Below are 18,619 nucleotides of genomic sequence, written 5' to 3' on the forward strand. Positions count from 1 at the left end.
CAGCCAGAGGCCCTGGGTCTTGTGTCCTGAGGTTTCCGCCGAGGCCAGCCCTAGCCCCTTGCCCCACACACCTTTTCTGGCCTTCGGTGACCCTGGGAAGGCTAGCGGCATCCTTACCAAGGAGGCCTGGAGCCCCCAGGCCAGCGTGGCCCAGCCAGGGGAGTGGCCACGGGCAAGTTGTTCCCCGTAGGGCCGCACAGCCTGCCTCCAACAGTGATGGGTGGGAGCTGAGAAGTCTGTGACCTTCTCAACATTCCCCAGAAGCCTCAGCCTCTGGCTCCTGTGGCCCAGGCTCCAGGAAACCAGGTCTGTGGCTGATTACCATCCACTGAGGAAAGAAAACACTGGAATAGCTGATCAAGGCAACCTATGGTTCTTGAGCAGTTTCCTACCTCCGGCCCGATAGGAAACATGCTAAAGGGAGATGTCTGTTCCAGGGCCCTTTATTCAGTGCCCACTGGGCTCCAAAGCACGCAGTCCTTTCTGGCTCCTCTGCCTCAACTGCCCGAGGCCAGGACGTCGGGAAGTGAGAGGGAGCAGTTCCTGGCCCTGCGCAACCTCAGCCTGGACAAGCTGCTCTAGTCTCGGTTTCCTCATCTGTGAAGTAGGATGGGCCTTTGGTTCAAAGATGGAAGGACATAGTTGTGACAGTACCTGCTGTTACCTGTACCTGCATAGTGCCCATAGGACCTGGACCTGTGGGGCTTGTGGTCTGCTAAAGGAGAGTGCCAGCCATTGGAGCATAGACGCTGGGTGGCTGGGCAGGTCAGCGAACCTCTCCTGGCCCCCATGGCCTCACCTGTGACCCTGTTGGCACTGCCTGGTTCGGGTGGCTGGGAAGACAGTGTGGGAACAGGAGTGTCCTGTCATTTCATTTTCCTCACAAGAGACAGCCACAAGGTCCCTCATACAAGCAAGTGGGCTGAGCCCAAACATGGACTCAGGCTGAGGCCATGACCCTCTGACCCATCCGGCCTCTGGCGCAGCTGCCTCTCAAACCGCGTCCCTGCTCCCACCCAGTGCTCCGTCAGCAGGCACAGCTCTGGCCCCTGTCCCAAGCTGTCTGGGTTGTGGTGACCCTAGACCGACCACTCAGTGCCCGCCTGTCCTTAGCTCATCATGGCTGTGAGGCCTAGACTATCCTGCCCACCTGTGGCCTGGCCTAGGCATCTCTCTGAAGCACCCCTGTGCCCTCCCCCCACATTGCCTGTCCAAGAGGACATGAGGACGGCTATGGGGGTGATGAGGGTAAGAGTGGGGTGAGGTGTTTGGGGACCCACCCAGGAGGCAGTGACACATGAGCTGCGCAACCCAAAGGCCAAGACCACCCCCAGTGAAGCACAGGCCAAGGACCCAGAAACAGCCCACCCAGCCTGTCTCCCCTCACCGCCTTGCCTCATCTGAGAGGCTCAGGTGGTGCCAGTCGGGGGGGGCACTGGGAGGGCGCCGTCCACTGCTGAGAACCTAGCTGGATACGGGTATGTCAACGACTAACATCCCCACGTGAGCCACACTCTGCTTTCAGGTTTCGTTTGTTTTCACATTACTGCTCACAACCCACTATATGGATTTTACAATCCACCCACCATAGGCTGCAGCGGAAATGTGATGTTGAGTGTGATCCTTGGTCACCCTCCAGAAGGGCTTATCTCAGAGTTGGCCCAGGACCCTCAGTCGGGCAGTCCCTGCGGCTGAGCACGCTGGGAGGTGGCCACTCTGCACCAACCTCTTGGCGACTGCACATTTTGTGACCAGGTCATAAGTCAGGGATAGAGAAGTCATTTTCTTTACTAAACCTGCTGCTCAACTTCCGCCAGCTCCTCAGAGGGCCCATTCTCAACCCTAGCGGCCTGCCTGGCACCTGCCAGCCCACCACAGCCTGGGCATGATAAAGCCACCAGTGCCGCCTCAGGCACATACAGTGATGGGTGCTGAGCCAGGCGCAGCCATTCAGAGGCTCGAGGCCTCTGTTGTGGCAGTGCTTGGGAACCATGGAGGGTCCCAAGGGCCTGCGAAATGTCCTAAATCACGTCCTAGTTGTGTGGCTGCATGAATGAGCACACCCATGGGCATCCTTCCTGGGAGAACCTCTGTTTGATCAGATTCTTGATGGAGCTGAGACTGTAAGGCTGCACTTGCCTAGCAACCCCACTTCCTGCAGAGGGAGAAGCCAGGGCAAGGGCAGTGATGACCCAAATACTTTTTTAAAGGATGAGCACTTCTGAAATCACATCTTGTTGGCCACAGAGGGTCCCCTTTGAGATGTCTGCCCCCGTCCCCAACTTCTCATGTCCCTGCAGGAACTGGCTCCAGCCTGTAGCCAGTGGTTTCACCAGCCTTTGCTCCTGGAGGGGTGGCCCCGGGCAATGCCCAGAAGTGCCGGAGCCCAGGTGTTCGGCGAGTGGGTTCCAGAAGTGTTCTGGAGCTGAAATAGGAGGGGCTTCTTGCACTCTAGTTTCCTCCTGGTGACTGGCCTCCAAGCCCTAGGCGAGGTCTTCATCTGCTTGGGCAGCTTGCAGTCTGCACTCACCTGCCTCCTGCTGTTTGCTAATTTCCCATCAGTGACCGACAGCAGGGGACTTGGATCAAGCCAGCAAGATTTAACACAAAAACCAATAGGAAACCGCTCTCATTTCAATTGAAGCAAAAATGGACTGTGGCTTGGAAAAAGGCATTCTTCCCTGCAAGGGAACTGTGGAGGGTGGGGTGCTGAGGTGAGAGCAGGCCAGCAGCCTGCTGGGTAGCCAGGGGCCCTTTCCCTTTCTCGGCCTGGGCGTGAAATGGAACAGGACATGGGAGCCAGACCCTTTCAGAGCAAATGCTCCCAGTGTTGGCCCTGGGAATTTGCTGCCCCAGAAGTGGCAGTCTCTGAGTCTATCTGAGTCACCCCGTCAAGTTACAAGGCGCCCACCAGCCACGTCACACTTATCCCAGGGGCTCTAGCCAATGCTGTGGGAGCAGGAATGGGCTTCTCTGTCTCTCAGATCCTGTAAGTCTTTGTGAAAGCAGCAAGCAAACAGTGATCTATGTATGTTTGGTGTGCCAGGCCTGTGCTGAGGACCAGCAGGGCTGCGGGGTGGGGGGAGTGACAGTGTCCTGGTTGGCCCGCTGACTCTCCAGGGGACAGCTCGGTCAGATGGGCAAAGCTCCCGGTTGGGAAACAAGCACGTGCTCTGGCTGCAGGGCCACCTCCATCCAGCTCACACTGGGGCCCTGGGTGAGACAACCAGGGTGGTTGTGTGTCCATCTGGGTTGCCCAGGTCCAGGCTCGGCTCCCTCGTCCTTGGCCCAGGTGGCTCGGAGTGGCTTTGTGCGTTGTGGTTGGCCACAGAGTAGACGGAAGGGTGAGAGATGGGTTGGCCACACTTGTATTGTGGTGCCCAGCTCTCAGGCTTGTGCTGAGTACCGTAGGTGAGGTGGTGGGACCACAGTCCTTCCTCTCCAGGGGCTGAGCTCCAGGTAGGAAAACGAAAGCAGGGTAGAGGGAGGAGACTGGGCCGCCAGGAACTGTGGTGGGGTCCTGCATGCACAACCTCTAAGCCCCCCAGCGCAGCGGGGGGTGGCCCACACACACAGATGAGGAACTCAGACTAAGAACAAGCTGCCCTGGTGGCACAGTCAGTCTGTCACCTAAGGAGGACTCCTTGCTGTTACTTAGGGTCACCCCAGTCCCCTCCACGCTGCACCGTGGGGAAGCCAGACACCAGCACACAGGTTGGTCCACCGAGGGTGGGGAGCGTCAGAGGCGAGGAGGCCCAAGGCTGAACTGCTGCTTGAGGCAGGAAGTAGCTCTCTGCTATTTCTGGCAGGTTCAGAGCACAGGTTTCAGGCTATTAGGGCCTGAGTTACAGCTTTACCGGCAGGCTGTTATCTTGTTTAAACAGCCCTCGCTGTTTGAAGTGGCAGGCCTGGCCGATGCTGTTACTGTGAGCATTGCAATTGTCACTGGATGGGGGCGGCGCGAGGGGACTGGCAAGCGATGACTCTGACTTCTAGACTCATCAGAACCCCTCCCCTCACAGAAGCCCCATCTGTCGCTGGCCTGAGGCCTGCAGGGCTGAGCACTCTAAAATGGACCGCTCCTGAGCGTCCTTTCCCTGCCTAGGGGTGGAGCAAGAGTTCGCTGGGGTGGGCAGGGGTTGGGAGAAGAAATAGTGGCCCATCTCTCATCCCTGGGGGCAGGTTGAGGTGCCCATGAAAACTTGAGGCCCAGGAGTGTCTAATGGCACGAGGTGTGCCACCCCCCTAGTTGCTAATCTTTCTGTGCCACTCGCTAATCTCCCTTCTAGCAAGTCCAGTGGCCTCGGGACTGTGTTTGCAGGTGGCAGTCAACTCGGTGGCAGGAGCAGGACCTCCCCACAGGAACACACCAGTGGAGTCAGGTCCTGGGGCCTCTGTACACAAAACCCCAGGAGGTTGGCCACAAGGGGCTAAAACAGGAAAAGAACACCGAGCCTTCATCCACCAAGACACAGGATCACATAGTTCCTGAGCATTTTAAAGCTGGAAGAGCACCCGCTTATCAAAGGCCTTTTCAGTCACTTTTGCCAGATTGATCCACTGAATGATGGAGCTACAGTGAGAAAGGACACTGGCCAACCGTCGGTGAAAAGCCAGGGTCGGGCCCGGCCTGCTGTCCTCCATGGTCCCAGCCAAATGTTAGGCATAGGGAGGGGAAGCTGGGGAGAGGCGGAGGCCTGTGGGCTCCTCTCCACCCTCCCTGCACAGGGGAGGTGTACCTGTGCGGGAGGGCAGGGCAGGGGCACGCAGGCACCCACGCCTCCTCTCACCCCAGCCCCCGCACACTCGGCTGCCACACAGAATGCCTACAGTGTGCACCATCTGGCCCTGCCTGCCATAGTCCTATGTTCAGCAGACCGCCCTGGCGGGGCGCTGGAGAGAGCAGTCCCCGTGACAGACAGGGCATTGCATTCACGGGCAGCCCGTGAGCGGTAACGAGCGGGTCCAGTGCTGCCCAGAGCTGTGCAGCAGATGAACAGAAAGGGGTCAGGTGATGAGGGTATGTTGGGGAGCCCTCTCCGTGGGCAGGGAAGGAACAGCATGGCGGAGGCCCTGAGGCAGGAGGGGTGGGTGCTCCCAGGATGAGTCAGGGAGCCAGGCAGAGTGGGGATCATCCGCTCGTGATGGAAGCCACTGGAGGGCTTTACCCAGGAGAGTGAAGTGATCTGGTTGGCTGTGGTGGGGTTGCAAAGTGAGTCATGAAGCAGAGGCAGGAAGATGGGTCCCAGTGAGAGACGAAAGTGATGGCAGTGGGAAGGAGAGGCATGGACAGATTTGAAGGGAAAGGATCCAGGCAGAGCCCACAGCCTGACACTGGACCCTCCTCCCACCATCGGTCGCCGGCCCTCTGTTTGCACTGCCTGGTGCTGGACAGTTGGCGCATGTGGCCCTCCCCTCGGTCACTCGGTCCTCATAAGCCAAGATTGCTCCTGGCTCCTCTCTGTCTCTTGAGACGGAAGTGCTGTGCCCTTGGTAGGAGCTGAAGGTATATCCACGAGTGACCTGGGTCCAGAGAAAAGGTGATGAGAGGCCAGCCTAGGCCATCCAGGGCAGGCTGGGCTTGCAGCTCAGCACTGCACCGACCATGACGCTCATGGATTGGGCACACGGGCCCCCCAGCTTCCTTGTTACCTGTTGGCCACATTTCTGTTGTGACCCATTTCACCAGAGCCCAAAGTAACTGCTGTCTCATAGCCACCAGGACCCAAGGCTCTCCGTGAAGGTAGAGTTCAAGGGGAGCCAGGAACCCTGTGGGGGCTGCTTCCTGCCTTGCTAAGACTGTCCCACACATGTCATCCAGAAGCCTAAGACTGAAAGGAGCAGGAAGAAAAGGGGTTCAGATGGAAAGGGTGGGCGCTGAGCTGAGTGGGCGTCTGACTAAGGGTCCTGAGAGTAAAGTGGCTGAAAGTGGGTACACAGTACTGAGCAGGGGAGGCCCCCAGTGGCTGTGACTGGTGAAGGGAGGGCAGTGAGGAGGGGTGTGGACTGGGAGCTGCTGTCCCTGCCTGTGGCAGTGCCCTTCTGTTTAGGTCTCGATGCCCCAAGGGCCAGACTTGGGGAGTGGGTGCAGCTGACCCCCAGCCTAGCAGCTATGGGAAGAGCAGGCGGCTGCACTCCCCACTTTCTCCCATTACTCGCACAGCTGGCCGCAGTGCCCCTCTCTGTCCTATTCCTGCTGCCTGGTTCCAGGGGCAGGCAGGGGCTCATTGATTCATTAGCCTCATTAATCTAATTCTCCAGCCCAGCACGACAGCATTTAGGTTGGCAGGAGGAAGAAGTGGGGAGCGCTAACCAGATTGGTCTGGAAGTGACCCTGGTCATCCAGCTCTGTCCCCAGACACCTGCCCGTTTCCTGAGGCCAATAGCAGTGGGGGTATAACAGGTTGGAGGGGTGGCTCTGGCTGGCTGGGCCCTCCTTGATATTGGTGGGGGGGGGGCTGGCAGAGGGACCTAGGCAGGTGAGGCGAGGCCTCTGAGCCTTAGTTTCCACATCTGTAAAATGAGAACATTGGGAGGAGCCCTCCCTCAGCTTATCTCCCTGGCACGTCCAGGAGGAGCCCCTTACAGCCACTTCTGTGAGGTGAACAGAACTGGACATCTGGGCATCATAGCAGCCTCCATACAGAGGACGAAGCAAGGCCCATCAGCAGCTGTTGAGACTAATGGCCGTGGGGGAACATGGGCGAGATACCACCCAGTGCTCCTTCAGTAACAACGCCAGCTTCTCACCTCCCACCCACCAGGAGGTCTACTCTAGCAAGGAGCAGGTCACCACAAGGGCCTTTCCACTGTCTTGTCCCTCAGGGAGAACAGGGTCCCCCAAACTCCCAGAGCCCCTCTCCCACCCCCACCCCAAACAGGTAGACAGTGATGGATGACGTTTGGCAAACCAGCCAGCCAGGGCCAGGCCTGTGTACCGCTGTGGAGGGTCACCTGGCCTGGCTCAAGGACTGGCAGCTTCCTCCAGCCATTGGTCTGTGTTGGTGTGTGGCTCTGAGGGCGGAAGCTTCCTCCTGGTTGTCATGGAAATGGTAGCGAGAGTCTGCCGAGTGTCTGGGTACTAAGCTCAGCAGAGGGAAGGGAACAGCCACCCTGGGTGGCAGCTACTGTCACAGACTCAGCAGTTCAGCATTGGGAAGCACCTGAGGGGCTGCCATGCTCCTGAGCCCGCCTGCACAGAGGGTAGCTCGGAGACGCACCATGGTGACTGACGGCAACCACATCTGCCCTCTTACCCACATGGGGTTCTGGTAACTCCATCCGGGTGCTGCCTACGCCAAGCACACAGGCCCTGCCCTTGGGAGACACTTCAGTGAGGAAATGAGATTCCTTGGGTCAGGTTGGGGGTGGAGACATGGATTCTAGCAGGCGACTGCCAGGAGCCGGAGCTGCCTGGGGAGGCCCAAGCTCCCAGGCCCCATCCCTGCAGGCGTGAGTAGAGATGACTCAGACGCCACCACCTGCTCCTCCCTCGCGGGGCCTCTGCCGAGAAGGAGTAGCCTTACCGCCTGGCTACGTTGGTTTTGTCTGCCCATCTCAATCTCCTGTTGTCAGCCCCCATGTGTCATGAGCTCCCTGAGGACAGGGGAGCGTATATACTGGCCTCCCCCTCAGGCTCAAGAGAGACTGGCAGCCACAGTCTCCAGCCCCAGCCAGACTAGAGAGGCAGGCACAGCCCCGTCGCCAAGAGAGACCCAGGAAATCTCACGCCTTGGGACAAGGCATGGTTGCTGCCGCAGCAGGTGTGTGGGGTGCAGTGGGGCCCTGCGAATGGGAGGCAGCCATCAGGGGAGGCTTCTTAGGAGACGTAAATGGCAAAGGATGCCTCAGAGCCCGGTGGTCAGGACAGCAGGAGTGTGCTGGCCGTGCGGCCACACAGACTCCAGACTGCTCCGGGAGCCCCTGGAAACAGTGGTTCAAGAGCGGACGTGACAGGCCAGGGGTCGCAGTGCAGTTTGGTGGCAAAATGAAGTGTGGTGCCCCACGGGGCCAGTACTGTGCTGCTGCATAAACGCAGAGTAGTCAGGCGTCTCCACCCCACCCCACCCTGACCTACCCAAGGGCCTGACACCCTCGTCCCTGCAGTCCCACATCCCCTGGGGTGGGGTGTCTAAAATCTGAGCTCTCCTGGTTGCAACCATAGACTGCAGTCACGGCACCAGAGAAGCCACAGGATATCGCCTGGCTCTGGGGCCCAGGGTCATGTCCTCAGGCGTTTAGTCCTACCCACAACACAATGGAATCCCCGTCTGTGGCACCCGGGAAACGACAGGCATTGCTCCTGGCATTGGCACAGAGCACTAGGCTGGCCAGGACACCAGCGCCCAAGGCTCCCCCCTCTTCACCCCATCTCCTTGGGGCTCGCTTCTCTCCTATACCACAAAGGATGGCACTCGGCTGCATTTCTGCTTTCCAAAGGGCCTCTCTCCTGCTCCCCCAGCTGCCACAGTCCCAGGCCCTGCCTCGGTATCCCTCAGCTTCCTTGCCACCACATACACACCAGGTCATTTGCCCTTTGAGCCATCAGGCAGTAGTAGCCTGAGATACTGGAAGGTCCAGGGTGCCAGTCAGTGGAAATGCCTCCACATGTATGTGGCCAGCAGTGCAGGGGACATGTGGTGTGCGGCCAGGAGACTAGACCACAGCCAGCACACAGCGGTGGGTCTGGGGTCAGGGAAGGAGGCGCTGGCTGCCAGAGGAGGAGACGGCTGGTCAACAGGACAGCTGCGGCGGAAAGGCTCCCCTCCTGTGAGGATGGGCCACTTCCAGCTGGGTCGGGTCTGGGAGAAATGAGGAAGCACTGGGTCAACGAATAATGCCTGTGGGGGTCAGGACTGTGAGTGCTGAGGGGAGCTTAGTGCAGCTGGAATCTGTGACCCGAGCGGGTGCCTGGCTGGGCAAATCCAGAAAGATCTGCCAGCACCAAATGCTGAAGCACAGGGAATAGCGACCCTATTCATGTGAGGACAGCACCCGTGGTGAGGACTTAAGAGCTGGGGTCAGCTCATCAGAAAGCAGGGTGACTATGGCTGGGGTGTCCCGATCTCCAGCTAGAAGGAACTCCTGCTCCATGAGACACCATATTCACGTGGGACACTTGAGCAAGGAGAGAAAAGAATGTCCCGACAGCAGCAAATCCTAACCCAGCTTGCTGAGCTGACCTGGCCCGTGCTCGTCTCGCATGAGTTCACCCTGACCAGGAAGGCCACTTCTGTACAGGAAGGGCTGTAACTTCTCTGAAAGGATAGCAGCGCATCCCAATGTTGACTAAATGGCATCTTTGTGACAGTAGCATGGGGCCTTTTGCCCAGATGAGGCTCTGCTGGTCCCAGCATCCTTCTCATCCCCAGATCTCACCCTGTCCCCAGCTTTCGGCAGCACTTTTCCTTCGCCCACTGCCCCCATGTCCCAGTCCTGCCTGCCCAGGCTCCCAGTGGCCACCACCTCCCCTAGCCTTCCCCTGGGGACAGCTCGTCAGCCCTTCAAAACTGGGAGTCTACCCTGTTCCCAAAGGGGCCCTCCTGTACCCCTCAGCCTGAGAAAAGACACAGGTCAGGATTTTGCACCTGCTGAGACAAGCTGTGACCCCAAAAGGGAAATGAACTCCGGAAAGATGACCCTCGGCAGATGGCTGGCTGTGGGAGCACAGGGCTGCAAGCCTAGTCTCAGCCCAGTCTGGAGACGCTTCGCCTGGGAGCCCAGGGCCGGGGCTACCCTGAGTGCAGCCTCTGCCTACCTCCTGTAGCCACCCAGCAGGGCCACTTGCCTGTCACCCAGCAGAGCACCCGCAGGCTTCTGTACGCTTCTCTGCAGCTTTGCGATGAGGAGAAACATACACACACCCTTCTCATCCTGAATGACTTGTCCCCCACTTCTTTGGGGACAAAGCATAAGCTGTTTCCCTGAGTGCCTGATGCCATCTTTGAAGTGGTTTTACTCTGGTGGTACAAGCCAGCGGTTCCATAGCTGCAGATGATTCTAACAGACCTCCCCCCCAACCCCACCCAGCCATACACCTGCCAGGACCTAGGGCATGAGTCTAACAAATGGGGCCCACTTGCCCTCTCCCAACTAGAGAAGTCAGGTTGTCCAGGCCCAGACTCCCCCTTGGCAGGGCTCAGGATAGACCAGGAAGGTCACAAGGTTCCTCTCACCCACCAGGCCCAGAGAATAGGCCTCCACCAGCGATGAAGGGGCGGGCAGGGGCACTCGGCACCACACTGAAGATGGACAGCCAACTGCCGACGAGGGCATGCCACTCACTGTATCCGCAGAGGCCCTACGGCCCTTGAGCCACACCTTGCCAGGTGACAGGCAGCTCCCACCTTAGTGCCCCCAAGCTTTCTACCACAGAGCCCAGAGGGCCAGAGGCTTGGCTGTCATTTCATGAAGGGTGCCAGCTTCATGTCCACCCTCGCATGGAACCTCCTTGGCTCATCCAGCCAGGGCACTGCCCTCGGTGCCCTTGGAGCCTGGCACTCTATTCCCCAGGCAGGCCTTGTGGCTCAGATACAGAATGGGCAGCCACGGGGATGGCTCCGTCCCTGGTGAATGGAGCTCATTCATGTCCACAGCTCAGCCTCCCAGCAATATTTGCAATGTGAGAAGCTGAATTCATGATTCCCATGAGCAAAGAACAGGCGGACTGGGCTTTCCAGGCTGTAACAGAACGAAGAACTCATCCTATAGATGAGGAAACAGTCCCAGGGCCAGATAGCCTCCCGGTCGCTGCTGAGTCTTCTCCACCCCTTGCAGCCTGACCACATGGCAGCTCTGACCTCAGGGCCTTTGCTGGCCATCACCCCAATGCCTTGTCCTTCCCACTTCCTTTCAGAGCCCTGCCCTCCACAAGGCCCAGGTGAAATGCCCCCTGCTTCAGGAAGCCCCCCCCCCTTATCTCAGTCATACCCATGATGGCTGCTACAGCAGCTGGTGCCTGGGTGTGGGGACTAGCTTTCCATGCGTGTCACATTTTAGCTCTCACCCCCGTCATGAGGGAGGTATGTTTAATGGACCCCATTTTATGGGTGGGGATACTGGGAAGAGGCAGGCCTGACAGCAGTGGAGAGGGTTCAGAGCCAGAAGGTTCTGACACCGTGTGTCACACGGTCCAGGTGGCAAATGGGGAAGGCACGGGCAGGCGTCAGATCTCCCGGCTAAGCAGCCTGGGGAGGTGTCACTGGTCCTTGGAGCTCGGCAAGTGCTCGCTGGAACCCAGTCTGTAGAGTCCAGCCGTCTCTTCCGTTCCCGGAGCTGCCTCAGCCGAATCCCACAGCAGCTCTGTGCTGGGGCTGGAGGGAGGCAGATCTTCCGATGAAAGACGAGAGAATCCAGTGCCAAGGCAGGGGGCCGTGAGCGGCACAGAAGAGCGCCCACTGGGGCAGCAGCAGAGCTGTAGGGCAAGGCCCAGCACATCCAGGTTCTCACATCGACACCTTCACTCCTCACCGCAGTCCTGGTATCGAGTGCCACAACCACCCCCAGTTTACAGGCGAGGAAACAGGCCCAGCGAGGAGGAACAACTGTGCAAGGCATAGTGAGCACTGGCGCTGAGAGGGAACCCCAGGCCTCTGGCCGCAGACCCTGTGCTCATAACCAGCGTTATCAGCACTTTGGGGACAGCAGGAAAGCCTTCATGGAAAGTCAGGACCCAGGGGTGGAGGCCCCCTCACTAGCATTCACACCTCAGCTCACCCTAGTCCCTGGCCTCCCAGGATGTCATTCCAGGAGCCAGTCTGGACCAGGCCTCCACGGGTGCTCTCACGTGGCTGCCAGGTGTGGGATGAAGGCCTTTGCCACTGAGCTCAGCATTGAGCAGACGACTCAGGCCAGCAAGTTGGAAGCCCCTTAAGGACGGGTCATCAGGTGCAGCCACAGCCCAAGCAGGTGACACCCACATGCCACCGTGGGGGTCTGTTCAGTGGTGTTGAGTATATTTGGACCTGTCCACACAGAAACTGTCTTTTTTGCGAATGGCCAAGAAATGACTTCTGTACCCCCCTGGGGACTGCCCAGCCACCCAACTCCCAGTGTCTGACCTTGTGTGTTACAATCACTGGCTTCTCACCACCAAGCGCTGAGATTCCCACCATTGCACAGTCTTCTGAAAGGAATCGTGTCCTTCGTGTTGTTTATGTAAATGAATGTTCAGACAAACCCCAGACTCCTAGAAGGTGCCATCTCCCTGGTGAGCAGGCCCTGGAAAGAGCTGGGTGGGCATCAGAGCCCCAGCTGGCTCTCAGGCAACTGCCAGTAAGTGCATTTCCTCCTGGGAGCAGCATCCAAGGCCTCTGCTTCATTGCAGCTGGAGAGAGAAATGCCAAGGAGGGCTTCTTGCTGAAGAGAACGTGTGGTTGGTGGAAACAGGTTCTCCGTTGAGCCCTCGTAGCTGGACATCCAGGCCTCCATCTCTGTCTCGTCGTGTGTAATGTGGGTAGGCCCCCACCTTGCAATGTGGTCTTCGGTGGCAGAGGTGGCTCTTCTGATTCTTGGTGTGAGGAGAGGGTGTTTGGGCTGATGGAAGTGGCGGCAGGATGGGGGTGACATGCTACAAGGGCTTCAAAGCTGCCCCTGGCTTTGCTCGCTACACGGGTCCAGCTGGACCACACGAGGATGATGCCTGCCCTTGCCTTACCACCTGCAGGACCCTCGGCAGCAGCTCTGACCCATGACACCGAGTGGACAGAGTCAGAGGAGAACTGGGTGGCAGGGTTGGGGTCGGGGAGAAGAATGGGGCCACAGCTGGCACCCAGGCCATGCGTACCCAAGCAAGGGCCAGGATGTGCTAGAAGAGGCCCCAAAGGCCATACAGAGAGGCCGGGACTTTCTCCTGGTGCAGGGGGCACAGCCAGAGGTGTGCCACAGGAAGATGAGTGGGGTGCAGGGGCAGGAGAAGAAGTCGAGGGGTTCCAGGATGAAGGGGCCTTGGGCGAGGCCATGGAGGGCAAGCAGACATGGAGAGGTGGGAGGAGAAGAGACACGGCTGTGTTGCTGCTGCCTGGGGGAGACCCTGGAGGCCAGTGGGGTGGCGCCAGCTTTTGGGGCTCACTCCTCTCATACTCACACTAGTGCACGCGCTTCACATGGTTTCCAGAGTTACAGCCCAAAATAGCACACTCCTTTTTCAATGATTTGTGATTCGAGACGTCAGGACGCTGCTCTGCCCACCTGACAGCACTTGGGCTGTAGGAGCACACACCGCACCGTGGGCACCGCCCCCCCCCATGGGTGCAGGGCTTCGACACGGATAGAGGTTTTCTGCTTATTCTATGATGCCCATCATTTCCTGGGTGCCTGAACAATAGCCAGTGTGGTTCCCCATGGCTTGTCCCAAGGAAAAAAGGGAACTGGGAAATGTGGGCCCCCAAATGCCAGCAAAACCAGAGGAGCCCCAGGAGCAGGTGAGGGCCTGAGATGAGGGTGACATCAGGTTGTGATGAAGCTGCACAGCTCATAGGAGTCAGTCTGGACCCAGGACATGGCTGCCCTCGCAGCCACCTCAGGCGGCACGTGCCTGAGCTCTAGGAATTTCCAACTAAGGAGCATGAGCGTCAGATGTCCAGGCTCCAAAGTGTCTGCCAAGGGGCGTCCGTGGGGCAGAAGGGCTCTCAGTGTGTCGGGATTCATGGGGGCTGGTCAGTGGAGTCTAAAGTCAGGGGCCTGGGGCAGGTGCTGCGCAGGACGGCGAGTCGGCGGTTCGGGGTGTGGGGGCCACTCCACTCAGGACCTGGCAGCTGACCTTTTCCTGCACACACATACCCCACAGAGGACCAACCAGCAAAGCCCCCAGTGTGACCACTGGCCTGTTCGCATGCACTGTCTCAGCATGTGGAGGAGGCCCTCCCACCCCTCTGCTTCCCAGACTTGAGGGCCTGTCCACCCAAGGGGCTGCGATGGGTACAAGAGCCACCCAGCTCTCACCCCAGCTGACCAGTAGGGCTCAAGGAGGCAGGCCCTGGCCCCCAACCAGATATCCATGCCAGGACCCTAACCGTGTCCTGACCCTCTCACTGGCCCCCACTCTGGGTTTGCCCTCCCACCCTTGAACCTTAGCTCCATACCTAGCCACCTGCTGGTGACCAGACCATCCCCCTTTCATTCTTGGGGGGAAAGTGCTCTGCCTGGTTTCTGGGGCTCCTTTACCTGCCAAAGAGCTGAGACCTGCCACCCTCAGGGCATGCTCAGTAAGTATTTGCTCAATGAATTAATAAATGCGTGCTAATGGCCACATCTATTATTTATCTGATGCAAAATTTGGGGTCAGAAGCACAGTCCCTAATTATGACATCATTTGTAAGAGAAATGACAGCTCTGTTAGTCTCTACCATGTGGCTTCCAGGAATCCATTAAAGCTAATTACTCCCCAGTAGAACGTGACAGTCCTAGTCTGCCACTTAGCACTAGCATTTAGGGACGTGGGGCTCCTCCAGACACTGCTGGGAATGGGGCTCCTGCATCTTGTTTCTCTCTGAAGAAAGGTTCACCCCCCAACCCCACGACCTGAAACTCCTCACTTTTTGGAGCTTCTGTTATTCCTGAGCTTGTGCTAAAAGCACAACATTGGTTTTGAAAAACATGGTGGAGCGTAAGGTCTCCAGGCACCTTCTCCATAATGGGGGTGTGGGGGGCTGGTAATGACGGTGCCTCTGGGCATCTGCCGCCCATTCAGCCTGGTTCCTTCTCAGCACTGACGCTGTCAGGCCTGAACCTCAGACAGTCAGCCTCTCTGGGAGAGCAGGGTTTCAGCGTGGTGTCCCCACCCTGGGGTGACTTCCCTCGGGCCCGACAGCACCACTTGTCCACCCTGTAGATACAGTGATCCTGAGGCTCCTGGCTGTGGGACTTGGAGCACATTTCCTGCCTCTCTCAGCCTCAGTTTCTTCATCTGTACAATGGGAATAGGAAGACGTCAGGATCAGACAAGCCGGCGCCCTGTGTCCGTCCTGTCAGCGCCAGCTGCAGTTTCCATTGTCGTTACCCTGGTATAATCTGGTCAAAAAAAAGTCCTTAAATACAAAGATTCAGATCTAAACTAAACTGGTTCCAGACTTTGGACACTCAGTTTATTCATTTTATTGTAAAACAAGGGGTAGCTTCCACCAGCATAATTCATCAGCAGTAAACGTTCCTTTTAGCAGTTACCGTGTTTCCTCGAAAATTAGAGCTAGCCAATCAGCTGTAATACGTCTTTCGTTTACTATAAGACCAGGTATAATATATAATATTATATAATATAATAATGCCAGGTCTTATTTTACTACAAGACCGGGTCTTTACAATATAGTATAGTATCATATAATATAATACCGGGTCTTACATTCATTCAGCTCTAAAAGACGCGTTAGAGCTGATTGTCTGGCTAGGTCTTATTTTCGTGGAAACGGTAGAATTCTCAGTTCTGTGTGGAAACAGTGTGCTTTGGAGTCAGGCAAACACATTATGTTCCTTAAAAGCCCACAGTCACTACAGCACATTCAAGGTCCTCAGAAGTCGGGGTGGGTGGTAAAGAAGGGCTAGGTGGCATGCTCTGCGGTCCCTCACCTCCTAGGCGTCCGTCCTTGAATTCTCCGTACCAGGCAGTGAGGCCACAGGATGTGCCCTGGGCAGGTAGAGGCCCAGCAGGGATAGAGGGGCCTGAGCCTTCCCCACCTCTAAACTGGAGCCTTTGATTTCGGAAGTACAGGCCATACCCTCACAGGCTCCAGCTGAGGTGCCACATGTGTCAGGATCAAGGCTCGAGGGATGGGGCCAGAACCCCAATGGGCTGCCGGGCAGAAGGCTGCCATGCTCTCGTTGAGGGAGGTGTGGCGACAGTATCTACCGTTGGAGACCTGAGCTTGCATGTGCAGGTGGGGCAGGCTGGGCCCTCGGGGTGAGGCTGGAGATGCCCCAGTCCACGGCACTGCGGGAGGCCAGGTGCAGCCCCAAAGCCACTTGTCGCCACTGGTGTCCAGAGGAGGGGCCAGTGGGGTAGCAGAGCCTCTTACACATGCCAGACTTGGCGTGGAGCGTGGTGCTGGCCACTCCATGGGCTCCAGAGCCCGTGGGAGACGGAGGAAGACAGACTTGATGTGGCAGAGGAAGGACGTCCCAACAGAAGGGGGTGCTATTGTGGAGGCCAGCGCCCGTCCCGGAGACTCCGCCAGGGGGGCTTCGGGTCTCGGGCCTTCCCTTGCTGCACGCCCCGCTTAACAGCAGCACGTTCCTCCCGTAGAGTCGAATGGCAGAGAGCCTGCGCCTCTTTGACTCCATCTGCAACAACAACTGGTTCATCAATACCTCGCTCATCCTCTTCCTGAACAAGAAGGACCTGCTTGCGGAGAAGATCCGCCGCATCCCGCTCACCGTCTGCTTCCCCGAGTACAAGGGCCAGAACACCTACGAGGAGGCTGCCGTCTACATCCAGCGCCAGTTCGAGGACCTGAACCGCAACAAGGAGACCAAGGAGATCTACTCCCACTTCACCTGTGCCACTGACACCAGTAACATCCAGTTTGTGTTTGACGCGGTGACAGATGTCATCATTCAGAACAATCTCAAGTACATCGGCCTTTGCTGAGGGGCCGGGCCAGCCCGTTTGCCTGTGGCAAACCACCCCCCAGGGTGTCCCACCCCAACCCAGCTCGTGCTAGGGAGACCCAGCCCAGGGGCAGAAAACGGGGCCTGAAGAATGTGTCCCCTCGCCCCTCCACGTCATTGGCCCCCATGTTTCCACCAACATAAATATATATGGATAGATTGCTAAGTAGGTAGACGCCGCGCGCACACACAGTCTGGAGACAGCAAAGTTCCCCAAAGTGTAGAGGTCTCTTTAAGACTTGAGGAGCTGTCACCAAGTTCCCTACGAGCCCTTCCTGCCCCTTCACTCTGCCTTCCCGAGTCGGCCCACTATGCGTGGGGACCTGAGTGGGACTACGGGGCGCGGTGGCCGGGCCACCTGGAGGAGGCCAGCTCTGCCCCCGCCTAGGACTAGGGAGCTCGCCACTGGCCAGAAAAGAGTGCGAGAGGGGCCACACGCCTTCCCTGCTGGACACGCCCACCCCTGGCCTGCTCGGTACCGCGTTCTTCGTTCTCGAACCAGGGTGTGAGGCCACATGACACCACGAACCAGACCTCCAGCCACTCACAGCTCTTTTTAAACAGCTTCAAAATATGCAGCAAAAATCCACACAATAACATGAGTGGCACAATTCATTTCCAACTAGGCCAGCTGGGTTCCAGCTTTTCTTCTACTCGTCTGATGTTTTATAAATCAAACCTGGTTTTTCTTCTCTGACATCCTTTTTTTTGGCCAAATCTCTTGTGGTGTTTTCGCAGAAAAACAAATACAGACAATTTCAAATGCAGTTGAGAATTCTTTTTTAAAATGCAGATTTTCAAAACCTATTTTTTTTCAGGTGGTCCTTTTTGTGTCTGGCTTGCTGAGTGTAACAGTTGTTCTCTGGACGCGTCTGTCCCTTGCTCCCGAGCGACGCCTCTCAGGGCAGCGTTGTACATACGCCTGTGCAGCGTCCTCTCGTTACTGGTGCAGTTGCTGCTTCGTTTTTATTTCAGAAAATAAATGTGATGTATTTAAAGAAGGCTCTTCACCTAGGAGCGAATGAACAATAGCTAAATGTCTTGGTATTTAAGGAGTAATTTATGTGTGGCTCTGCAAGTGGAGGAAGGGGCGGCGAGAGGCGGAGCCCCCTGCATACCCTGCTCCTGAGATGAGCTGAGAGCGGCTGCGACTCCAGTGAAGGCTCAGCCAACGTTGCAGCCTGAGGGAGGCCCTGCTGGGACCCCAAGCTCCTGCCCCAGGGCCGGTGGCACCTGCCACCAAGAAAGGACCTTGGCCGAGAACCGCGCGTGTAAATATGAAAGCCTGCCGCTGCCGAGAGGGAAGGCACCGCCAGAGCCCTGCCAAATCTTGTCTCTGCCTTTGTTCAGGACCCGTGTGTCCAAGGTCAGGGCACAGAATCACAGCCAAGGACTTTAAGAGACGTACAGAGGAGCTGATATGGTATGAAAGTCAAAGATTGTTTACTTTAAGAAAATAAAATATCCTGAATGAGCCGAGCCTTGTCCCGCCGTGCTGTGTGCATGCAGGGCTCATATCTGGGGGGTGGGGGGCAGCCAGGGGCACCTTCCACCCCGAAGTTCCTTTTTCTGTGGCCCCCCCCCCGACCCCACACACATTTAGGTAAAATCATCTTGAAATGAACACCAAGAACGAACAACCTCAATAGGAAACACGCTGCAGAAGAGGGAAGCCCTGCCAGGCCCCTGTGTCCCGAGGAGCTGAGGTTTAGGGGTGATGATGGCTCTCGCCCCTCGTGCTATCTCCAAGCCCTTCCCAGGCTGCACTGCCATCCTGAAGACACCTCTGCCAGAGTCAGAGTCATCCCCACGGAGCAGAAGCAGTACGCAGAGAGCCTGGAGGGTGCCAACAACCCTCAACAGTGTAGGTGGGCCCTATAAAGTGTGGGGAGGAGGGGACCCCCTGGCCCACCATTTGCTGACTAGTTAGAGGCTTCTCCATGTGGTGGAAAGCACTAATTAGAAGTCAAGGAAGTTCATTCACCCTGCACCAGGCTCCTTACAAATTATTTTAACACTC

At 57.5% G+C, this 18,619-nt stretch overlaps 1 protein-coding gene across 1 annotated transcript in view; it reads left to right on the forward strand.

The window, feature by feature from the left end:
* The window catches only part of GNAZ (G protein subunit alpha z), a 49,987-nt gene extending 31,909 nt beyond the window's left edge, over positions 1 to 18,078 (forward strand). Inside the window, exon 3 of the mRNA XM_081037527.1 lies at positions 16,235 to 18,078. Within this exon, the coding sequence (XP_080893653.1) occupies positions 16,235 to 16,579 (345 nt within the window). The 3' untranslated portion in view covers positions 16,580 to 18,078. The remainder of the gene's footprint in view (positions 1 to 16,234) is intronic.
* Positions 18,079 to 18,619: the final 541 nt, after the last annotated feature.

Source organism: Rhinolophus hipposideros (assembly GCF_964194185.1).
Source record: "Rhinolophus hipposideros genome assembly, chromosome: 24".
NCBI classification, from domain to species: domain Eukaryota; kingdom Metazoa; phylum Chordata; class Mammalia; order Chiroptera; family Rhinolophidae; genus Rhinolophus; species Rhinolophus hipposideros.